Genomic DNA, 25,164 nt, shown 5'->3' with positions numbered 1-25,164 from the left:
AGCAAAGCCAACTACTTTTAAACTAATTAATACTCATAATATAACATTATTTAATCATTTCACTTTTCAAAAGTTTATGTGATTTTCAAGGCATAAATCACTTTTCAAAGGGTAATATAGTAAACTTAACTCATGTTTTGCATTAAATCAAAAAAATTAACTACATTTAACTAAATTTTTTAAACACCGCGTAAACCGTTATTTTTTTTTATATTTGTGTCTGAAAGAAATATATATTAATATTTATTTTTATTTATTAGTAAAAAAAATAAAATCAAAGTAAAATATATAAATAATGTATATAATCAAAATGACTACCTCATATTTTAAGATGGATCTCAATGTTAAAGTCTAGAATACCGACACCAAAGTGGACCTTTATATAAGACTTTGATGAGACCGACAATAGTGCAGTAAACTTCAATCCAAACAGAACCTGTTCACACAGAATATATAAAATTAAATAACTATACGTTATTATTATTATATTACTTTCATGAAAATAAAATATAATTAGAATTAGAAAAATAAAATAAAATAGAGAGAAATGACGGTTTAAAAGGCATGGCCAAGACAAATAGAGAATTTATTTATTTATTTATGTTAATAATATACTTTTCTCTCTCACTTTCCTTCATTTCTCACCGTGGCGATCCGAGTTGGTAACTCATTGATCAAATCAAACGAGTTGGCCATACTGACTCGGTGTTACAGGCGGCTATTCCTCATCTCGCCACGCCATCATACTTCTGCACCCAATCCAATCCAATATCTCGCGATTTCATAACTACCTACCCCTTCATCATTCTCTCTCTCTTCCAACGCACTTCATCATCAACTTCAACTCACTTTAATTTTCGCTCTGCGTTGATTTTCTAGATTCTGCTTCCATAATCGTAATTTCAAGATCTTCAATTCAATATCTAGTTTCGGTTCGTTTGGATTGAATTCAATTAGAGAGTGTTTAATTTGACGAGGATCGGTTCCTGATAATTTATTTTTCATCTTCGAGTAGAATTTTGTAACCGGTGTTGTGGATATAGAGAGATTTTGACGCCATGGTTAGCGGCAACATTTTTCACTGTAGAAAGAATTCATGGCCTACTGAAGAGTATATCAATAAAACTACTTTACAGTTGGTATGCTATGCTATCATTTTAATTTCTCTATACTCTGTTTAATTCTTCAGAACTTTATGTTAATTATTTGGTTCACTAAGAGATTCAATCATTTTCTATTTTAATTTTAAATTGATCGGAATTTGCAGTTTCTAGTTTTTTTAATTTAACCAAAGTAATAATTGGGCTCATTAACGCTCCCCTAGGACAAATCATTAAGTAGAACTCAAGTTTGATTCCTGGTGGGGATAATTATTGGTCAAACTTTACATACCTTGCGGCCTAACTATGGAACCAGACCTTCTTCCGGGAACCAGAGGGTTAATACTAAAAAAACTTTGAAGTTGGTATCTTGATTTTTCTTCAAGGAATATATAGTTACTAGTACCTATTAGGGTATTAGCATTGAATGAAGGAAAATAAAAGGAATGTGAAGTGGGTGAATTTTGTAGGTCCTACTAATATGTGTCTCTTGTACCTTTTTTGCAGTTTGATTTTGATAGTGCTGCTCCTCCTGAACAAGCTTGGAGAAGGAGATTAAATAGCCATGCCAATCTTCTTAAAGAATTTAGAGTAACTTTTGTGGAAGCTATAAAAATGGCAAGTGGTTTCTATTTCTCGCTCTAGATAACAAGTTACAATATGGATTTACTAGTTTAATATATTGGAATCCTTTGCATATACTTATTAATTAAGATAGTTGTGATTTATGGCATTTTCTTTTGTAATTTTAAATTCATGTCTGTATGTCTTGTCTAACTGTATTGAAAATTGAAATTCCAGGTTCGATTAGGTATACGTATGTGGTCATATGTTAGGGAAGAGGCTTCTCATGGAAGGGTAAATTTCAAATTTTCCTTCATTCATTGGTCATCAATTTCTTTTGTGTGTGTTTTATTGTGATATAAATGAAGAGTTTATAAATTTATATATTGGATAAGTGTGTTGAAAGTAGAGATTCAAGATTTCAGTTTGTTGGCTTGAATTCTGCAGAAAGCACCTATAGATCCTTTCACTAGAGAAAGTTGCAAGCCATCTGCATCTCAAGGTGTTCCACTTGGAGGGATGGGGTATGACATAGTCCAATTTAAAACTTCCAATTAATCACTTGACTGGTTAATCTTGCATACCATTCAAATGGCATTTTTTAGCGATTTTTGGGAAAAAGTAAGCCATTTCTTTCTTCTTGTACTGGTTTGATGTGATTATATACCTACGCAGGAGTGGAAGCATATCAAGAGGATTTAGAGGTGAGTTCAGACAATGGCAAATCATTCCTGGTCTATGTGAACCATCGCCTGTCATGGCCAATCAGTTCTCTGTAAGTTCCGTTTTCCCACGTTCTGTCAATCTGCTATACTCTTATCTAATTGTATGGCTTTACACAGGCTTATACTTTGTTCAATTGACACATATAATTGTGTGCATAGTTCCTTGATCGTTTTGATTGGGCAGAGATATGAGATTAGAGTCAGCAAAGGCTGGGTCAATATTACAAATCAGTATTTTATCCGGATTTTTTTTTGTGTGGTGTCCAAGAACCCTACAACTCTAACTAGTGTATGATGATAAAGTTTTGAAATTCATCATGTAAAATAGTTACAAATCTTATCGTAATTTGGAACACGTCTAAAAATTAGGTCGACAATAGATAGAGCCAGTGTCGTTATGGAAATGGAAATATGGATAGAAGTTGATCAATTTTAATTCTATTGAATTTCGGTTGGTACTTGAGCTTCTTAACTCTATTAGTATCGATGTTTCGTCATGACGAGATAGTGCCCAAAGCTTTTATCCAAAGTAGAAAAACAGAAGTGCAGAACTTAGTTTTTAATTTCTGGAATATTCAGAATATCTGTGGGGTCATGTTTCCTTCTATTTATGAGGATTTTTTAATGGGTTGGGGGAATGAGGGTTCTCTTTTGTAGAGGTAAAACCTATGGTTTATTCGCCTGTAATCTGGAATAATATTTATTTACTGTTTAGGGTCATTCATAACTGTGGCTTATATTCAGAATATCTGGTTTATTTAATTGCAGATTTTTGTAAGTAGAGAGGGAGGAAACAAAAGTTTTGCATCAGTTTTGGCTCCTGGTCAGCATGAAGGTTTAGGGTAAGAAAGAATAATTTTGGATAACAGTCTTTTAAGTATAAGGACTTGTTTGGTTTTTAATCTTTCTTAAGAATTGTTTTCAGTTTCCTGTGCGTATATTTGAGTGTAGGAAAACAAGGTGAAATCAATGTTTCCTTTTTATAATTACATAGGTAATGAAAACAAAAAAATTTAGTTAAACCAAACAGGCTCTAACATTTCTACGGTATATTTAATATATAACTTTGTATGTAGTTAATGAAATTTGGATGCACTATTTTATGCCACTGTTACTACTTCATGTCACTGCAAGTAAATTAGGTGATAACTACGGACATCTCTTTCTGGTGAAAGGGTAATCTTGGGACTCCTTGCCCGGAGAATACATATTGACATGGTATAAAAATGCACATTTTATCCATGAGAAGTAGCTTGGTTCTAAGCCAGATTAAAGTTCAATATTCTACAAAGTTTGACTAATTTACTGTTAAGTGCTGTCCATATAACACCCATATGGAGATTGGTGGCTAAGTTAACATGATGTTTACTTTTATAATCTGAACTCTGCTTGTCATAACTATTTTTCATCTATCTAGCTAGACACTTATATCTAGATGCATATACATGGACTCATATTTTTCCTGATTTTTTGTTTCAGATCTAGCAGGAAAGCTGATGAACAGGGTATATCATCATGGGGATGGAATCTAAATGGCCAGCACTCAACTTACCATGCTTTGTTTCCAAGAGCTTGGACTGTTTATGATGGTATTTTCATTTTTTGTAGTTCTTTTATTCTAAATGTGTATTTCCTTACAAATACTTGTGTAATAAAAGTTCTGATATTCTTAGGCGAGCCAGACCCAGAACTGAAAATATCATGTCGGCAGATATCCCCTTTCATACCACATAATTACAGAGAAAGCAGTCTACCTGCCGCTGTTTTTGTGTATACGGTGTGTGATTTTCTTCAACTATTAATGTTATTTAAATTCATCTGTCAGAAAAGGAAATGACTGAGTCTGTACTATTGCTTAATTTTTTATTTTATTTTGAAATGTGTTACATTGTATTATTTTAAACAAAGTGCAGACTGGTAAATTCTGTTTAGCTTTCTAATTTGACAACCATGACTGGATGTATCTCTTAGTTTATGTCAAAGTAGCATAGCTTTTGCTAGTGTCTTCTGTTTGAGCTACCATGTACTATAGTATAGAATTCATTACAACGACAATTTTGCTGGTTCATAGGCTATATAAGTCTCTTTCCCCTGATATCCATGTTATGTATGGTGATTGTCGAGAATCAATTCTTCATTGTTTGGTATTGTTGGTGAATACTCGTTAGAATTGAAGGATTTACAACACATATAGAGTTAAGTAGCTAATAGGTGCTATTGTTATGTCCACACCGATTAGCTATTAGCTATTCTTGTAATTACTTAAAACCATCACCCCCAAGCCTTTTCCAATTAGGTTTGTAATATATACTTTAAATTGTGTAAATGCCTAATGTGGGTAATTCATCTGTTACACCCATGTTAAGTTTCACTATATTTTGACGTGAAGAAGCATAGTTTGCCGTAATTTTGAAGAGTTGTACTTTTTTCTTTTGTAGTTGGTAAACACTGGTAAGGAAAGAGCTAAAGTCAGCCTTTTATTAACTTGGGCGGTAAGATATTATTTTTGTTTGAAGTATTGATTTCATTTGTCAGATATTTATAACTGGCATGGATGATTATTCATTGATTAATCTTGTGCAGAATTCCATTGGTGGAAACTCTCACTTGTCAGGAGATCATGTGAATGAACCTTTCATGTACATTTTTTCTTCTAAACTCTGATATGGGTTTGCTTTATATATTGAATAGGGTTTTAAGGAAACCTTTTAATTCCTTTTTTATTTTTCATTCACAGAGCTGAAGATGGTGTCTCCGGCGTACTTCTATATCACAAGCAAGTTATCAAACCTTATTGCTATATATGATGGTTGGTTTGCAGATTTCTCTTTGTAGGTTATTTGCAAATGCTTAATAGCTCGACGGGTTCAAGGTTTGATATGTCTAAAGGAGCTCTTGCTTATCCTTATTAACAAACTGAGCTTGATACGAACTAGAAAGATGCCTTCTGACGCAGTACGGAAGCGTGAAGGAAAAGCAAGCGCTAATCCTTTTAGATAAAGGTTCTGGAATCCACCAGATTTCCGGAATCCACCAGAAAGAGTAACTAATCTAGAATCCACTAGACTTCCGGAATCCACCAGAAGGAGTAATTTGGAATCCACCAAACTTGAGAAAACTGAAAACACAAAAAATATGTAATGAATATCAAACGATTTAACAATGGATAAAGTGCAGCTATCCTGAAATAGATGAAGATAAACGATTTATCAATAATCTTATCAAACGAATTAAGGAATCTCGTTCTTTAGTGCTAACACTTCTTTTTTATGTGCATGTACATATACATGCATGCATAAAATTGACATTGGGTTTTCTGTCTTCAACCTGCTATCTAAATGATGATTTTGATGGATATATTCTTAAGGTCATTATATATTTCAGGACAGCGAAAGACAACCCTCCTGTTACCTTTTCTATTGCTGCATGTGAAACACAGAATGTTAGTGTTTCTGTTTTGCCATGTTTTGGGCTATCTGAAGGAAGTAACGTAACAGCAAAAGGAATGTGGTCTAAAATGGTGAAGGTACTGGTTATTTGTGTTTTAGTGGTTTCTAGATGATATTTATAGTGACCTATGTCCATTATCTTCTTCCATATTTTTTTAGTACGGAAAGTATACGGGATTAGTTCTAATTGAAATGGTTGTATATTAAGGATGGGCAATTTGACCGGGGAAATTTCTCTTCTGGACCCAGTATGCCCTCATCACCTGGAGAGACACTATGTGCTGCTGTTTCAGCTTCTGCATGGGTGGAACCCCATGGAAAATGTACTGTTGCATTTAGTCTTGCATGGTCATCTCCTAAAGTAAAGTTTGTGAAAGGCAGCTCTTTCCACAGGTAATCATCATTGTGTGCTAACATATTTATCCTTGGACGAATTTTCCATATCTTGAATAATAAATACACATCTTCTGCATGCAATTCAAAATGTGGTTTAACTACTATATCTGAAGTGGCATTGGTTGCATTTTGTCTTTGAGGAAATTTCAATGATTTTTTTATTTTGTTAGTAGAGCAGCTGTGCCTTTGAGTAGGTAAGGAACTATTTGATTTTTTTCATTTTCTGTTTTAATTACAATAATGTCATGCTGTTTTTACTTTGTTTCCTGTTTTCAAAGACTTGTGCAGGAAATGGCGAAAACAATAAAAAGTTGTTTTCAGTTTTCTACGTAACTTTGAAAAAAGAAAAAGTGAAAATAAGATGTCATTTTTGCATACAATATGTTTTATGAAACCAAACCAGCCCTAATTTTTCCTTTCTTTTTTAAATCTGCCACATCTGGTTCCAATAGAACCCTTGTGATTTAGATAGGTAGCGCATACAATATTTAGACATTTAAGATTTTAATTTATGTTATTGTGATGTCTCCGTGAATATCGCTTTTGAAACGTTTGTGAGTGTTCATTTTGACTTTGTTTGGAAGTTAGGAGGGGAAGGTAAGGATGGGGTTTGAAGGGAGGGGAAGGTAAGGGTGGGCTTTGAGGGGAGGGGAGGGGAGGGAAGGAAAATGTAGGAGAATCCTCCATCTTGTTTGGGAGAGTGCTTTTTATGACGAAAGTATTAATAAAAGAGAGAAAGGATTGAAGAATTTTTCAAAGTCCTCCATTTCCTTTTTTGAGTTCTCCCGTATTGGTGATTTTGGACTTAAAAGAGAAAAATAAACCCCTCTTGTAAGGTGGGGAAACCCTTTCCCTTCTATTTCCTCCTCCCTTTCTACCGAAGGCCTCCCCTCCTTTCCCCTCGTAACTCCCAAACAATACTTTAATGGGACACTATCGGAGTAAACTCGAGTTTAGAGGCACATATTGCAAAATGGCCATTGTATTCCTTGATATTATATCCTCGGTTATTGCTTCTATGAAGCTTTTCTTACTCTCCTGCTTTGAAATACTATACTGTATATATCATCTGAAATAAAGCTCTACTTTCTCTTTAAATCAATAATATAACTCTTTAATTTGGAACGGCTAAACATTTTAATACCCTTCAGATGTTCTTGAAGGATGAAGATTTGTAAGCCTGTATATGGAATTATAAACCAAAAGGTTGCAAGACATGCAGCATATACCTACAACTACAACCCAATATTTCTTTTCCGGTTTTTGCTCTATCATGTAAAATGCGCTCAATTCTTTTACTGCAGGAGATATACAAAATTTTATGGGACTTCTGATAGAGCTGCAGTGGACTTGGCTCATGATGCATTGACACGTATGTTGCCTAAATCGTATAAAAATTGATATTCTTCAAGCCTGGGTTTTTTTTTTCATTACCCTTATATTGTATCACATTAAAAAAAAATAATGTTTCTGAAGTGATTTAAAAACTTTTTCTGTAGAATTTAAAAATCATATTGTGTTCTGAATTGTAAACAGATTATAAAAGGTGGGAAGAAGAGATTGAGAACTGGCAGAATCCTATTCTTCAGGATGAAAAGCTACCAGAATGGTAATTCTTAAACTATTGAAGTTTTAAATCATCACCAGGTTTTTGTGTGTTACACTTACATGTCAACCCAGTTAGTTCATTATTTTAGGATCAAATTGAACCTTTTAGTCTTAATTATTAGTTGAACGATTAAACTATATTTTAAATCATCACCAGGTTTTTTGTGTTACACTTACAGATTATTCCCAGTTAATTTATTATTTTAGGATCAAACTGAAGCTTTTCTTAGATCTAATTGTATAGCACAAAACATAAAGCAAAACTGTTTCTTTAGCTGATCTTTAGCTTCGTTTTTCTGCTAGGAATTGCGTTTTGGACTTGTTAGAAAACTTCACTTGTATTCTATAGGTTGGCACATGTTACATAAGCCTCCTTTACGATTTAGTAAAATATACATGTTTTTTATTTTTACCGTTTATGAGTATGCATGCTCTTTTTTTATCTTTTCCTGTTTATAAAAGAGTGGTAATTCAACAACAATGAGAAGGCCTATTTCCAACTAGGTTGAGTCAGCCGCATGGATTAAATACAGCATTGTGTTTCATAAACTAGCTTTTAAGAAATATCATTTGATGGTTTTTCTTAGATTTCTCCTATATTTTGCTCTACATCTATTTATCGAGCTATCTTCTATCTATTTAGCCCTTCTTACATTGGCTTTTAGTGGTTAGGATAAAATTGACAACATATTTGAGATTTCTCTTTACAGGTACAAGTTTACATTATTTAATGAACTCTACTTTCTTGTTGCTGGAGGAACAATTTGGATTGGTAAGTATGAAATATGAACTTATTGTATTGTAGTTTAATTTTCAATGAATGTCTGGCTTATCATATGAGACGTTTGTTGACAATTTATTCTTTTCAAAATCCATTAATACTGCTTTGATACTTCTGCCAGACTCTGCTTTGCTATCTTCAAATATGAGGAATAGCCAGGATCAGGTAAAAGAGCCAGAAAATGCAGTAGTCCGAATAACTGAAGCTAAAGTGGACTGCAGAAAAAGGGAAGTTGTCGAGTGTACAACAGATAGTACCTATGATTCTACGGACTCTAGGGGACATAATCACTTGGATGAAAAACATTATAGAGATATATCCCATGCAAATGGATCTGTGAATAGTCACAGAAATGGAAACTCTACTAACAGACTGCACAGTTCATCGATAAAGAACCTACAACAAGATGATGATAATGATGATGGTGGAAGATTCTTATATTTGGAAGGTGTAGAATATGTCATGTGGTGCACATATGATGTGCACTTCTATGCTTCATTTGCACTTCTTATGCTCTTTCCTCGTATTGAATTAAATATACAACGGGATTTTGCTCAAGCTGTCCTGTGTGAAGATGGAAGAAGAGTAAAGTTTCTGGCAGAGGGAAACTGGGGAACTCGCAAGGTTTTTGGGGCTGTCCCACATGATTTGGGGACACATGATCCATGGCATGAAATGAATGCCTATAACATTCATGATACCAGTAAGTGGAAAGACCTGAACCCAAAATTTGTACTTCAGGTGTATCGAGATTTTTCTGCAACAGGTGATTTACAATTTGGGGTTGATGTGTGGCCTGCTGTCCGTGCTGCAATGGAGTACATGGAGCAATTTGATAGAGATGCTGATGGTCTTATTGAGAATGATGGTTTCCCTGATCAAACATATGATACATGGACAGTCCATGGTGTGAGTGCTTATTGTGGTGGTCTTTGGCTTGCTGCTCTTCAAGCTGCAGCTGCAATGGCCATTCAACTAGGTGACAGAGATTTTGCGGAAACATGCAAAAGGAAGTTTCTGAAGGCTAAACCAGTATTTGAACAAAAGCTGTGGAATGGTTCGTATTTTAATTATGACAGTGGCTCAAGTGGTAACAGTAAATCCATTCAAGCCGATCAATTGGCTGGGCAATGGTATACAGCATCCTCAGGGCTGCCCTCTCTTTTCGATGATTTCAAGATCAAAAGTTCTCTCCGGAAGGTTTATGATTTCAATGTGATGAAAGTTAAAGGTGGCAGGATGGGTGCTGTGAATGGCATGCATCCCAATGGTAAGGTGGATGAAACCTGTATGCAGTCTCGAGAGATATGGACAGGTGTGACCTATGGTGTTGCTGCAACAATGATACTCGCAGGAATGGAGGAGGAGGCCTTCAAAACTGCTGAGGGTATATTTCTTGCAGGCTGGTCAGAAGATGGATACGGGTAATTTCTTATTCCCTTGCCATCGATGGTTATTTTTGGTTCAACTGCATTATTTTATTTTTTTTGTGTGTGTGCATGTGTAGGAGGGAAAAATTTCTAGATGTCTTGAAAGAATTACTCCTACACCGAAGATTATTTGTCAATGTCACAAAATATGCAATTACATTGGTGTACTTCATGCATATTATGCTTGTGTGCATCTGTTTCTTAAAGTTAACTCTAGCATTTTTCTCGCACAAGAAATTTCAATTATTTGGTTGCATAATACTGTACATAGTTATTATTCAACATGGTAATGATTTTTATTTAAACGATTGGATTGATGAAAATCGAATTCTGTGAGTGCTTGACTAGTGTAATGTGCAAGTTTTTACATTGATGCAGTTATTCCTTTCTTTCATTACAGATACTGGTTTCAGACTCCAGAGGCATTGACAATTGATGGGCACTATAGATCCCTCATATATATGAGGCCGTTGTCAATTTGGGGCATGCAATATGCATTAACTCTTCCAAAGGCAGTACTTGAGGCCCCTAAAATCAACTTCATGGACAGAATCCACCTATCTCCTGTCAATGGAGGATTACATAACGAAACAGGTGTGAGAAAGATTGCAACGAAAACAAAATGCTTTAGCAATTCTGTGTTTAATTGCGCTTGCTGATTGTTAACATGTAAGCACATGAAAATTTTGTATAGGTCTTCACATTGTATACTAAACCAACCCTCTCGTAGAGAAGCTGATAAAAATGGTGGTCAAGGGGGCGGGGGTTCAGTTGTAACTTGTACTAATATATAGCCTGTAAGTTCAAAGTTCAATAATTGTAGATACATTTTACTGTAACTGTATATTCTTATTTATTAAAGTTCCCAAGATATAATCAAAATTCATCGCATGATGAACCGCGACATTATTGGAACTCAATTGTATATGAATTGATTATTTCAGAAACCTATGAATATTTCAGAAACTTATTCCTTCAACGCAACCTTTGCAAATGCCTAATTATTTCATGTTTAATTTCAATTTCTAATTGACAGAGATGGCAAATACTAGATTCTGGATTATTTGGAGATAGAAACTTCGATTTCATTGTCATAAATATAATTATTCAAAATGCTTAATATGTTACAAAAGAGACGTATGATTGATTTTTATGGGATGCTTAAGGGTGTGTTTGTTTCAAGGTATGAAACACTCCGACCAAATATCACATCTCTTGTTTTCTGATCTCGCAAAATCAGAAATTGTTTAGAGTGTAAATTTGTCCTTTTCTGTTTCTTATTACCCTTTCTTATCATTTTGCCATGAATCCATACCCAAAACCACTAGAAACTTCTTTCCCAGTGTAATAAAGTCATAATTTATTGGCTTTCTTCTCATATATTATTTATTATTATTATTATTATTATTATTATTATTATTATTATTATTATTATTATTATTATTATTATTATTATTATTATGACATGAAATTTTTGAAAGTATTTTAATAAAAATTATATTTTGTTGCAAATGTATAATGATATTATTTTGGGTAAAAATAAATGAAGGAGTATATCAATTTTCTTGGTAAGATAAGATGGTTTCCTATTTACTTAATTAGTTTCAATTAACACGAATACTTCACAAGATAATTTACTTGTGATATAAAAAAAAAATTACTCCATATTATTAGTTTGACATGTCAAATAACACTATACTTGTGAAGTTTGAGATTGAATGTATCTTGTAGTAGACAAGCTTTTTTGTCATAAACTACTTAAGTATAACTAGAAGAACGGGTTACAGCCATAGTCATAAATTTTAAAACCAGGTTTTTCCCAAAAGTGAGGCTATTTTCAAAACATAAACTGATCTAAATTAGTCATGACAGAAAATTCTCCTTTCCAAATCTCAAGAAAGTTATCACGATTGATTTGGTGAATAAATACGTCCAGTTTAGCAAAAACTCAATTGCATTTGGCCACATTCATTTTGGAGAAAGTACATGAACCCAATCTGCATTCATTTCCCAGTAGTTTCACTTAGCTTGTAAGCTCCAAAACCTGAACCTAACAATATGAAATTTCTATTTCTCAGTTTTGATGATTAGTTAACATACTATATTACTATATTTTTATGATAATTGCTCTAATGTTCACTCTATTGTAGCTTTGGATTACAACTTTTCTGTACAATTAGGAACAGAAAGTAATAAATAAACTAATATAGATATACAAGAATTTGAGATACACTGATATTGATGAATAGATACCTATATGAAACAATGAAGAAACGTATGTCATACCTACACCATCGTTTTGCCTCCACATAAATCACAAATTGTATGCCCTAGGCCTTCACAATATGGGCATTTTGTATCCTCGCCGACCCATTCCATAAACTGCATCACATATCTCATTTGTAAGCTCAAAAGCTTGTGCAACACAAAACAGTAACTGTGAAAGTTAATTTTCATAAAAAGCACAATTATCCCTTACCTGAGGTTCAATATTTGGCTCACCAGTCCCGTCACATTCTGCAATTAAAGACACAAAAGTTGACAAATGAGAAGATTTCCAAAAGTTGATATCATAATATACTTAGGAAACCAATACAATAAAGATGTTAATCTCTCAGATCTCTGATTTTCACTCATCTCCGTGTGTCTACTGTACGGAAATGTGTTCTTACGGAGATAAAAGCTACTTATCCAACAGTTCAATGAAATGGTTATTATACGAAGACCTAAATGTGAGGATAAACCGCCTCAACTCTCACTGCTTCATTGGAAACATTGAGCCATGCCGGCTGTTATGATTACTACTATCATGATTCTGATTCCCAAATTCACACAATTAGGATTATCACATGGAACTGAACTCTAACCAACTGAAGAGATTATTATTGTTAGTTTTCTAATGGTCTACAAATCAAATCTCTAGTTAAGACAATTTGAGTAGGATTGACCAAGGTTCACATGACTTTTTTTGCTTGAGCTATTCAAATAACTCAGGTGAATGGGATTTGGAGAGGCCTTGTCAACTAGATGCCATTGTGCAGAAAAATAAACAGACTTCACAAAAATCTATTATGAGAAGCTCCGGTTGGAGGAACCAAACCACCTTAGGGAAAATGTATACTCTCAAAAAATACATTTTAATATTCAAAAACTGCTTTCTTTACTGGAGCTTATATATTGAACTAAAAGTGAAAACAATGTGGACAATTACATACCTGTACACAACAAGATACCTAACCCAGAACATTGAAGGCATTTTGTTGTTGCATCCTTTTTCTTGACCCTATCAACTGCACCCTTTGCAATAAGTCTTGAGGGTTCTTCCCACCGATTTTCTCCAAGGAGAAAAACTCTTGGATGGGATAATTCTGTTCCTTTGTCAACTTCCCCCACAACGTTTTGCTGAACCTCAGAAATTTCTCTCGCAGAAGCAACGGCAGCTCCATTTTCAACTTCCTAGAACTCACAGAATGATGAAGATTCAAATACAACAGCTTAATATTATCTCTTCGTTATTTTAGAACTCTACAGATTAGACCTACTACTGATAGGCGTCCACCTAACAGCTTAAACTTCTAGGAGAATCTAACCTTGATAATTGTGAACTAGTGAAAACGCCTTTGTAGTCTATCAAAGCCAAAAGTTCTGCCGTGAAAAAAATCCAAAGAAAAATATATATTTCACATGTTGAGGTCTTGCATATATCTTTCGTTACTCATTCATATTTCCATTGAGACTATGATCAATCCTATGGAATAAATTATCTATGAAACATTAGCATTGACATCTAAAGCAACACTGACGTGTAGACACTACTAATAGTGTAAAGAAAATAGAAGTGATTCAATATAATCACACATGTCAGATACCAAACACACTTTCAAAGTAGCAGTGCTACATAGCACGTGTTCAAGCTACTACTGTTTTTGGACAACACATTTAAGAGTAACTACAAAAAATGGTGGCATGTTCTCAGCACTCAAAGAGCAAAAAGTACATCTCATATAAGCAACAAACATACCTTTGGTAAAACAGTAGTAGATTTTTTGGTTTCCTTTGCATTTCCTATATCTGTAGTCCTTATCTCCAAATATAGCTTTTCAAGAAGTTCAGATGTCATGATCCCATCCTCAGTGACACCTAATGAAGACTGTTGAACAATATAATATACCCATCAAAATCATGAAAATAGAAAAGACCCAAAATCACAATACATAATATAAAAGCTTCATATCAAAGATTCATATATTATAGTACTAAAATAATCAGTTTATAACAAAAATAAATCCAAGATAATTATTATTCTCTTCACACCAAAGCTTCATATATTATTAAAAACAGAGACTAACTTGCCAAGTCTTCACAGCACGCTCAGTTCCACTTGAGAAGCTAGAGAATTCCATGTCCTCTTCACCCGAGTAAAACCCCAATTTTTGCAATGCTTCCTATTACAACACAAAAAATTCATCACAAAAATAAGATTTTGCAATGCATCAACTTCTACAACATCATAAACGCAAATCATAACATTCAATTCAATTCAATCGAACCTGCAACTTTCGAACATCTTCTCCTTCTGAACCTGTTCGCAAAACGGTCCTCTTTTGAACCCTAGCAATAGGTTCCTCAACAACTACAATCTCCTTTTCTTCAACAACCTCAACCGTTTCCTTCTCCTCTTCCTCTCCATCTTCATCTTTCTCCTCAAGCACTAACCTCCTTTGACTAGAACCACTGTCAAGAACCAAATTCTTATCCTTCAACACTTGCAACAACGTAGTAACATTCGTAACCGCATCAGAAACCGAAGCCGTAGAAGAAGAATCCGAAGCTACAATTCGTCGCTCTAGCGATTGAATCTGGTGTTTAAGTTCGGTAATCTCTCTAAGAAGCTCATCGCGTTCGCGATTCCAACGATTCTCCTCGCGAATCCAACGTTGCTCTTCTCGGAGCCAGCGTTGTTCTTCGCGAAGCCAGCGGTGTTCTTCACGATCGGAAATGGAGCAGTGAGAGATTAGGGATTTGAATTTATAGAAGGGAAAGTTAGGTTTGAGAAATGGGAGGGTTTTGGTGGTTAAAGAGAGTGTGGAATTGATACTCACAGTAGTGACGGTTATGGGGGGAACTGTGAGTGCAGAGAGAGACATTGTGATTGTGAATAACCGCCAAGTGGAGAAAAGAGGCCATGGATTATTATGGATGGATATTATCGGATAGATTTAGTACCAGGTGGCGGGAAATCAATTGAGTTACGGATAGATTATTGATTAACTAGGTGTTCAACCCGTGCCTTGCACGGGTTTGATTGGAATGTTTTAAAAAAAAATTGTGTTTTATAATAAATTGTATTAAAAATAATAATTTTTTTAGATGTGTTGAATTATTCTTTGATTATAAAAGTGACTTTTAAAATATTTTTTATTTTTTTTCTCCATTCAAGTGAATCTATAGATAGATAGATAAAAATTGATTTAAATACAGACAATATGTCGTTCAGGTGTACGTATATAGAATTAATAGAAGTGTAGTGGATTAGTTAATTATATTAAAAATTTGTTTTATTAATTTTATTTTTTCTGGGTTTGATTTATATATCTTCAAATTAGTGTAATTTTTATTTTAATATATTTTTTGTTTTTATGAAAATATAGTGGATTATTTTTCTCTGTATCTCTCTATCTTTATCTTAATTATACTCCAATCTCCTTATTATTATTTTATATGAAAAAATGGTTGATACTTGTCTTGACCTTTAATTTATAAGAATAAGATGACATGTTAATTAATGGTAAATTATTTTAAAGTATTAAATTTTTTTATACTTTAAAGAGGCTTTTTATATTAGACTAAATATTCAAAGAGTTTCCGAAACAACTTTGCCATGCATATGCAATGTAAGTAGTATTTTATCGGGTTATTAAATATATTTTTAATCATCTAATTATATTTCAAATTAAAGTCAAAACACTATTAAAATGAAAGATTTAATCTCCATACAAAGTCAAAATATTATCAAAACATTTCATTGTCATTCTGCTTGAATAAATTTGTCGTGTTGTTGATCAAACAAAGTAATGAGATTATGAGATCGCTAAGCATGCGAAAGGAGACTTTAAATAAATGCACTAAAAATGAATATCTTATCGTATATATTTTTATTCTCATCACTATGAATATCTTATTCATTTTAAATTTTATCGGTTTGACATTATTTTGGCAACTTACGGTTCACATCATGAATTCACTAAGCATGTAAAAAAAACACTTATCATAAAGACGTACTATAGTATAGTCTACTAATATATTTTTAAGGATCGACATCGACTTATATCCTCTCTATGTTTCTCGTATTATTTTATTAGTATATAAAAAATATAGACACTTGTCTTTGACCTTTATAAACTCAATTAGTATTTTTAGGTAAATATATAGTGTTTTTATTTGACAAAACAAAAAATAGATATTTAAAGAGCTTTGAAATCAACTTTGTCAAATTTTATATTAGAGCTAGACTTCAAAAGAACATTTTTAATAAAAGAATATATTTTTTAAAAGAGAAAAGAAATCATACATGATCTAATATTCTTCAGATAAATAAGGGAAATTTATCTTGAACCTCTGGCATTTATAATCATTGATTCATAATATCTTTTTCTTTTTTCTTTATGAATTTGATAAAATAAAAATTGAAAACACACAATGAATAAATATGGCTAATGATGTCAACTTAATAGAAAGAATACGTAAGGGCAGAGTTATCCTTTCAATTATACTAATAAGTAATCACCACTAACTCTTCCTTTTCCCTCAATTAATTGGTAACAACCATTTGTTATTGTTAAACATCGTCTCTTTCATTTCTACTTCGTTTTTTCCTATCATCATTATAATAAATAAAAATTCTCTTTTTACAATTGCATTTGCATGATGTGGAAATAAGATGATTTTGTTTAAAGGTTAGCTATTATATAAAAATGTAGTTGTCTTTACATTAAAAATTAAAATTTTTATTTTATAATTTGTTTATTGAATAAAATAATATGATATTCAATTTTTTAAATTTTAATAATAGTCTGACTTATAATATTGACAAATAATAGATTTATAAAATTCATATTTTTGAATAATAAAAATTATACTATTTAGAGATGTGATTTTTAAAAGATAATAATTATTTTAATAATAACAAAAAGAGTTAATACTACAACGAAAATAGCTAATACTACAAAAAAAAATGATAAACAAAAAGGAATATTGTTACCCAAAATAAGGAATATTGTTACGCAAATTTTTTAAAAAAAAACTAATTAAAGGAAAATTTATTAGGTATATCCGGCACAAATAAAAAGAAAATCAAACACACCTTTACTCAAAAATTAAAAGATTAGTTGTGTCAAAAATTGACAAATATTTTTTTAACTAAAAGATTGTTATAGGGTGTTCAAGCACCTCGATAAAAAAATCAAAGAGTAAGAGATTTTTGAAAAGGTTGCAATCATAAGTCCATATAAAACTTTAACATTGATTCACATTTTCTACTTCATTACTCTACTTCATTATAGTAGTTTCACACTCAATAAATCAATAGATCGATAAGGTGCATGAATTGGTATAATGATAAATGGAAATATAAAAGTTAATGAAGAGTTACAATGTGAAGGAAACATGTATATATAGGAGTATATATACAATATGTATAAGGAAACATGAAGTTTTGTAAAGTACAATATGTTAAGGAAACATAGGAGTTGTATATACAACATGCATTGCAACAATGTCTCACTCGTTGAATATGAAAAAGAAAAAAAAAAGATACAATGAGATCACAAAATTTTAGAAAATTACTATTCTTCTACAACAAACCTAATAACTCTTTCAAGCTCCAAATATAAATTTCAGATGCCCATATATGTATGAGGAGTGATTGTACATAAAAGTTTGACACTCAAAATAAGTACACAAAAAACAATATTAAAAGGGTTATCTTTCACCTTTCATAATTTTTTTTATAGTGCTCGTTAGTAAGCACTATATTTATTTTGGCTTCTTCAAAAAAAAGTAAGCACTATAATTTTATTTGTTATGAGATGAAGCACTATGATTTATGAGATTGCTTTTAGCATATATAACGACTAATAGAATGAGAAAGGGTGGATTTTTTTTGTAACTTTAGCTTAATTACATCAATATTAGAGATTACAACATAAAAGCTCACATCATACAAAACCAAAAGAGAAAGTGAAGGTTTTCTACAAACCAAAAGAGTTACAACATAAAAGCTCACATCATACAAAACACAGATATAATTGTTTCCCTCTACATATAGTAAACAATTACCAGACTATATAAGAGAGATTGAGAAGATTTTTTCTACAAATCAAGAGAGTTACTACATCATAAAAGTTGACACTATCCACCTCATACATAGAATTGCTACCCCTCTACATAGCAAACAATTATTACCATTTTATGTTGTCATCATACATATTCATGTCTTCTATCTAGCTCAATCCAAAGAAGCCTGAAAAAAAGTTTGGAATGAAATTAATACCACAACAATATATCAAATTCTACAATTGTACAACTATATTTTTAAATTTTATGACAACTTACTAAAGTTCCTGATGGTATAACTTGTATTCAAACGTGCACATTCCACTTCCAGGTTAAATGTTACACTCTATGTGTTGCGATATCAATCGATCACTCCATTTGCACGCCTCAGAAAGCTACACGAAACATGAACTGGTATGTGCTTAAGAAAAAAGGACATAAAATGAAAATACAAACCTTTGATTATTATTCTCCTTCTACAATACACACATCTCTCAAATTGAAAGTTCACACAGTCATATCTACTGAGGAATTGTTCATAAGGCACATATATATAGTCAATTAATGCCACGTTTTAATTTTTTTTGTGGGAATTGAAAGGCTAAGAAGATCTTTTGATAGGAAAATAGTAAATGGTTGCTAATATTAAAAGAGTGCACCGTTTCAAAAAATTTACAACTTATCATATGACTTAGGCCATAAAAGTAAGGGATTGAAAGGTTAAGAAAATAAGTTAAAAAGAATAAATTAAAATAACATTAAAATGGGTGATCTTTCACCTTTCATAACAATTTTTATTTATAATAATAATGCTCCGTTATTAATTATTAATTAATAGGTGAATGATTCAATTAATTAGTATGTGAAGGAAACAAAAGGAATGTACATAATATTTAGAAAAATTTTGAGTTTTGTGGAGATGACACATAAGCAAAAAGAGTTTTGTAGAGATGACACATCAGCAAAAAAAAGTTTGCTTTACAATGATATATAGATAGATAGATAGATAGATTATTGATTAATTAATTAAGTAACTAGGAGTATAACTAAAAGTACATGGTGTGGTAAGCACATATGACAAAATAACTTGTACCCGCCGATATCTGCAGATAAAATACTGATATCTGCGGATGAAATGCATCACGAATATGAGGCGGATATCACGGATAAAATAAATATACATTTCAATTATTCATATTTAATGAATACGGATGCATGTGTGAGCCCGCAATATATCCATAATAAATTAATAAAATTATTTAAGTATTTCTATTTAAACATAAAAGCTAGTATTTTCATCTTGAAAAAAATATAGTTTTTTTGTTCATATTCTTAGATTTTCTTTTCATATTCGGTAAAAAAAAACTTTTTGTATTCTTTTTAATTTTTTTTATACAAAACTTTTTATATTCTTCTTTTGTGATCACTATACCACTTGTATTTTGATCGCCATTTTTTAATATTATTTATTAAAAAAATGAACTTTTGCTGTTAAATTGAGAAAGCAAAATGTATGAATTTTATGTTTTAATATTTTTTTTCTTTAAAAGAAGTTAAAAACATATTATCAGAAAAAAGTTAAAAACATTTTTTCAATAATCAATTTTAGAAAGAAAAATAAACCATTCATAGATATTATAAATATTCGCGAATACCTCAAAACTTTAAAACTTTAAACTGCGTTATATGGTTAAGCATATGCAACATGTTTGACAATTAAAAAAACTGCTCCATCTGGTCTGGAGCCAATTTTGCTACTAGTGTTTTGAGTTGTTTGTGGCTTTGGCGCGAGATCCCTGTGTGGTGAACCTTGGCTAGAGAAGGTCGTTGGTTTGCTCGAGATGATTTTGAAAATTCATTTGTTGTTGGGGAATGCAGCATCAGTTAAGGGCTTAAACCATTATCATAGAGCTGAAATTATAAGTTAAGTCACATGTACTAGAAATGAAATCGCGCTGCTATGTTCACAGATAATTAGACAAACCTATATTACTCTATTTGATAAAAACCAGAACATCGCACGGGTCTGATTAGCTGTAAGTTATATAATGATTAAATAAAATATGATAATTCTAATAATGTAAGGTATATGAAAAAAGTCGAGTAACATTAAACGATAGTTCAACAATTATTTTGGAAAAATATTCATACAAAGAAAATTATGTTATATTGCGGAAGACTTCCTTATAGACCACATTCGAAGTCTTAGTCGTATCTTCACCGTCGTCATCGATGATCAATATTTTTAATCCTTTTCTAGAAGTAACTCTTGAAATTGCAACATACAACTGACCATGTGAAAACACTGGTGACGGAAGATATATCCCAACATGCTTTAAAGATTGTCCCTGACTCTTATTAATAGTCATTGCAAAAGAAATCATTATAGGAAATTGTCTCCGTTGAAATTTAAAAGGAATTCTCACGTCAGATGGTGTCAGAGAAAATCTAGGTATGAAAACCTGATCACCAATATTACTTCCTGAAATAATTTTTCCTTCAAGAGCATGTTTTCCCAATCTCATAATAATAAGTCTTGTTCCATTGCATAATCCTAATTTTTTATTCAAATTCCTTAATAGCATAACTGGAGCTACAACTTTAAGTCTCAACTTGTGATTTGGAAGTCCTGGCGTAGAAATCGTGTTAAAAAATTCGGGAGTATGAACATCATCCACTATTTGACCGTCTACATTTTGTGTGAGTGGAGTATCATAACTCAAATATGTTTTTTCTTCACAATGAATTAAATCCAACATATAATCATTTATTGTGTCGACTATTGAATTTTTAGGAGCTAGTATAGCTCTATTTTGGAAATACGTTATATCGTTCATGTCTTGTAAAAGTTGGGGATATGTGTTTTCAACGATATAAGCAAGAGGATCACCTGAATTTGGAATCTATAAATCTGATGGAATGTCAAGTTCTAAATCATCGTCGTTGTCATCTCCAATTTCTCCATCGCCAACACCCAAAATCCATTCAAAAAACAATCTTCTTTGTTCAACGTCTGCACTCGAAGCACCACTGAGAAGCCTCATGTTTTTACTCAATGTTAAAACTTCACAAAAATTCCAAAGAACCGAATAATTAATAGTAGCATAAACAACTTCTGGCCTTGTACCTTTGGGTATTAGTGGTAGAATTTGTCTAAAATCGCCGCAAAAAACAACAACTTTTCCACCGAAGGGAACATGTTTATTTTTTTCATCAACTGACTTGAGAATATATTTTAAAGTTCGATCAACAGCTTCGAAACAGTGTGTGGTGCATCATTGGTGCTTCATCCCATATAATGAGCTTTGCTTTTTGTATTAATAGCGCCAAAGGGCTTTTAGGAACTATGGTACATGTTGAAAACTCATCAACATTTAGAGGAATACAAAACCTTGAATGTGTTGTTTTACCGCCAGATATAAGCAATGCAGTGATCCCACTTGAGGCAACTGTTAAAACTATCTCACCTTTTGAGCGTAATGCGGCTGACATGGCCCTCTAGATAAATGTCCTCTTTGTACCGCCATAACCATAAAGAAAAAACACCAGGTTTGTTTTCGTTAAGTCTTGTCATGATTGTGTCGTATACTTTACGTTGCTCTGAAGTCATAGTTGACATCAATCTAATATGTTCCTCAGCTAATGATTTTCTGTTATAATTCAATTCGTCGTGTATTAAACTATTTTGTATACATTCCATGAGAAAGTGCTAGTTAAGATGAGTGCACCACCGAAGAGTGATGTACAAATCATCACCCAGATGAACTCATTGAGGCTGATGGTTTTGTGTTTGGCTCCCCAACAGGATTTGAAATGATGGCTGCCCAACTTAAAGCTTTTCTATATTCTACTGGTGATTTATGGTGAACACAGTGTAAGAGCATCTGTCTCCGTATTTTGTTTCTTAGATCGTGTTCAATTAAGATCATAATTATTTCTCTACTGGTTCTGATCTCATGTTTTTAATTCACGGACAATTTCGCTAAATAAAGATATCTCCTTAACCTGTTGCTGCAATGCTAGATTTACTTAAAAATGTTAGTTTTGCATTTTTTGGTAGGTACTACTCCATGTATGGACATGTGGATAAACTTGCATAAGAAATAAGGAAAGGAGCTGCTTGTGTTGAGGCCAAATTATGGCAGGCAAGACAAGTATCTGTCTTACACAACTTCTATTTCCTTTCGCATTCCGTATCGTCACATAAGAAATTGAGTAATAGCTAAGTCTCATTCCGTAGTTAATGCGTTTCTGACAATTGAATATCCATTAAACATCTACTAATCGAAATTAACAGGCTATATGAACTCTTTTACCCACTTTAAAACTTGTCGCGAAATTTGTCTAAGTTTAGCTGTACAAAAAAACAAATTCTCTTCCAGATCTTACTTGCTAATATGAAATTAACCGCCTATATGAACTTTGACCAAGTACCTGATACATTCCATGAGAAGGTGCTAGTTAAGATGAGTGCACCACCGAAGAGTGATGTACAAATCATCACCCAGATGAACTCATTGAGGCTGATGGTTTTGTGTTTGGCTCCCCAACAGGATTTGAAATGATGGCTGCCCAACTTAAAGCTTTTCTATATTCTACTGGTGATTTATGGTGAACACAGCGTAAAAGCATCTGTCTTCGTATTTTGTTTCTTAGATCGTGTTCTATTAAGATCATAATTATTTCTCTACTGGTGATGATCTCATGTTTTTAATTCACGGACAATTTCGCTAAATAAAGATACCTCCTTAACCTGTTGCTGCAATGCTAGATTTACTTAAAAATGTTAGTTTTGATTTTTTTGGTAGGTATTATTCCATGTATCGACATGTCGATAAACTAGCAGAAGAAATAAGGAAAGGAGCTGCTTGTGTTGAGGCCAAATTATGGCAGGCAAGGCAAGTATCTGTCTTACACAACTTCTATTTCCTTTCGCATTCCGTAGCGTCACATAATAAATTGAGTAATAGCTAAGTCTCATTCCGTAGTTAATGCGTTTGTGACAATTGAATATCCATTAAACATCTACTAATCGAAATTAACAGGCTATATGAACTCTGTTACCCACTTTATAACTTGTCGCGAAATTTGTCTAAGTTTAGCTGTACAAAAAAAAAAATTCTCTTCCAGATCTTACTTGCTAATATGAAATTAACTTCCTATATGAAATGTGACCAGGTACCTGATACATTCCATGAGGAAGTGCTAGTTAAGATGAGTGCACCACCGAAGAGTGATGTACAAATCATCACCCAGATGAACTCATTGAGGCTGATGGTTTTGTGTTTGGCACCCCAACCGGATTTGAAATGATGGCTGCACAACTGAAAGCTTTTCTAGATTCTACTGGTGATTTATGTTGAACACAGCGTAAGAGCATCTGTCTCCGTATTTTGTTTCTTAAGTCGTGTTCAATTAAGAGCATAACTATTTGTCTACTGGTTCTGATCTCATGTTTTTAATTCACGGACAATTTCAATAAATAAAGATATCTCCTTAACCTGTTGCTGCAATGCTAGATTTACTTAAAAATGTTAGTTTTGCATTTTTTGGTAGGTACTACTCCATGTATGGACATGTGGATAAACTAGCAGAAGAAATAAGGAAAGCAGCTGCTTGTGTTAAGGCCAAATTATGGCAGGCAAGACAAGTATCTGTCTTACACAACTTCTATTTCCTTTCGCATTCCGTAGCGTCACATAATAAATTGAGTAATAGCTAAGTCTCATTCCGTAGTTAATGCGTTTTTGACAATTGAATATCCATTAAACATCTACTAATCGAAATTAACAGGCTATATGAACTCTTTTACCCACTTTAAAACTTGTCGCGAAATTTGTCTAAGTTTAGCTGTACAAAAAAACAAATTCTCTTCCAGATCTTACTTGCTAATATGAAATTAACCGCCTATATGAACTGTGACCAGGTACCTGATACATTCCATGAGAAAGTGCTAGTTAAGATGAGTGCACCACCGAAGAGTGATGTACAAATCATCACCCAGATGAACTCATTGAGGCTGATGGTTTTGTGTTTGGCTCCCCAACAGGATTTGAAATGATGGCTGCCCAACTTAAAGCTTTTCTATATTCTACTGGTGATTTATGGTGAACACAGCGTAAAAGCATCTGTCTTCGTATTTTGTTTCTTAGATCGTGTTCTATTAAGATCATAATTATTTCTCTACTGGTGATGATCTCATGTTTTTAATTCACGGACAATTTCGCTAAATAAAGATACCTCCTTAACCTGTTGCTGCAATGCTAGATTTACTTAAAAATGTTAGTTTTGATTTTTTTGGTAGGTATTATTCCATGTATCGACATGTCGATAAACTAGCAGAAGAAATAAGGAAAGGAGCTGCTTGTGTTGAGGCCAAATTATGGCAGGCAAGGCAAGTATCTGTCTTACACAACTTCTATTTCCTTTCGCATTCCGTAGCGTCACATAATAAATTGAGTAATAGCTAAGTCTCATTCCGTAGTTAATGCGTTTCTGACAATTGAATATCCATTAAACATCTACTAATCGAAATTAACAGGCTATATGAACTCTGTTACCCACTTTATAACTTGTCGCGAAATTTGTCTAAGTTTAGCTGTACAAAAAAAAAAAATTCTCTTCCAGATCTTACTTGCTAATATGAAATTAACTGCCTATATGAAATGTGACCAGGTACCTGATACATTCCATGAGGAAGTGCTAGTTAAGATGAGTGCACCACCGAAGAGTGATGTACAAATCATCACCCAGATGAACTCATTGAGGCTGATGGTT

The 25,164-nt window shown here is 32.8% G+C and overlaps 3 protein-coding genes and 1 long non-coding RNA gene across 7 annotated transcripts; 1 reads left to right on the top strand and 3 right to left on the bottom strand.

The window, feature by feature from the left end:
• Positions 1–485: 485 nt before the first annotated feature.
• On the top strand, positions 486–10,968 carry LOC123920906 (non-lysosomal glucosylceramidase-like). Of its 2 annotated transcripts, XM_045973261.1 has the most exons (19): positions 590–1,139; positions 1,608–1,718; positions 1,902–1,958; positions 2,112–2,188; positions 2,340–2,439; positions 3,158–3,231; positions 3,869–3,978; positions 4,063–4,166; positions 4,828–4,881; positions 4,973–5,028; positions 5,127–5,165; positions 5,774–5,915; positions 6,047–6,231; positions 7,539–7,606; positions 7,771–7,843; positions 8,553–8,614; positions 8,745–10,047; positions 10,454–10,647; positions 10,748–10,968. In XM_045973261.1, the coding sequence occupies exons 1-19, from the start codon at positions 1,059–1,061 to the stop codon at positions 10,765–10,767; spliced, it is 2,910 nt and encodes a 969-aa protein (XP_045829217.1). In that variant the 5' UTR covers positions 590–1,058; the 3' UTR covers positions 10,768–10,968. The 2 variants fall into 2 exon arrangements, with proteins under 2 accessions (XP_045829210.1, XP_045829217.1); XM_045973254.1 differs by having other exon boundaries at positions 486–1,139; positions 10,454–10,968.
• Positions 10,969–11,699: 731 nt separating this feature from the next.
• LOC123920893 (protein disulfide isomerase pTAC5, chloroplastic-like) lies at positions 11,700–15,246 on the bottom strand. Of its 3 annotated transcripts, none has more exons than XM_045973241.1 (7): positions 14,604–15,246; positions 14,403–14,498; positions 14,075–14,203; positions 13,269–13,509; positions 12,533–12,570; positions 12,307–12,435; positions 11,700–12,103 (listed from the first exon to the last, which is right to left on the bottom strand). In XM_045973241.1, the coding sequence occupies exons 1-6, from the start codon at positions 15,198–15,200 to the stop codon at positions 12,340–12,342; spliced, it is 1,197 nt and encodes a 398-aa protein (XP_045829197.1). In that variant the 5' UTR covers positions 15,201–15,246; the 3' UTR covers positions 11,700–12,103; positions 12,307–12,339. The 3 variants fall into 3 exon arrangements, with proteins under 3 accessions (XP_045829197.1, XP_045829187.1, XP_045829179.1); XM_045973231.1 differs by having other exon boundaries at positions 12,340–12,435; XM_045973223.1 differs by lacking the exon at positions 11,700–12,103 and having other exon boundaries at positions 12,198–12,435.
• A 3,121-nt stretch (positions 15,247–18,367) lies between these two features.
• On the bottom strand, positions 18,368–18,912 carry LOC123920886. Its single transcript, XR_006813822.1, has 3 exons — positions 18,844–18,912; positions 18,667–18,798; positions 18,368–18,574 (listed from the first exon to the last, which is right to left on the bottom strand). It is a non-coding gene; the product is annotated as an uncharacterized LOC123920886 (long non-coding RNA).
• Positions 18,913–20,645: 1,733 nt separating this feature from the next.
• Positions 20,646–21,098, bottom strand: LOC123920874 (ATP-dependent DNA helicase PIF1-like; the record flags this gene model as incomplete). The annotated part of the gene is made up of 1 exon (XM_045973207.1): positions 20,646–21,098. A coding segment is annotated over one exon (453 nt), but the record flags the coding sequence as incomplete, so codon positions are not given.
• Between the last annotated feature and the right edge of the window lie 4,066 nt (positions 21,099–25,164).

This window comes from Trifolium pratense, linkage group LG1, assembly GCF_020283565.1.
Source record: "Trifolium pratense cultivar HEN17-A07 linkage group LG1, ARS_RC_1.1, whole genome shotgun sequence".
Classification (NCBI taxonomy): Eukaryota; Viridiplantae; Streptophyta; class Magnoliopsida; order Fabales; family Fabaceae; genus Trifolium; species Trifolium pratense.
Note: the sequence above shows the minus strand (reverse complement) of the source record. Positions and strands in the feature narration are given on the sequence as shown.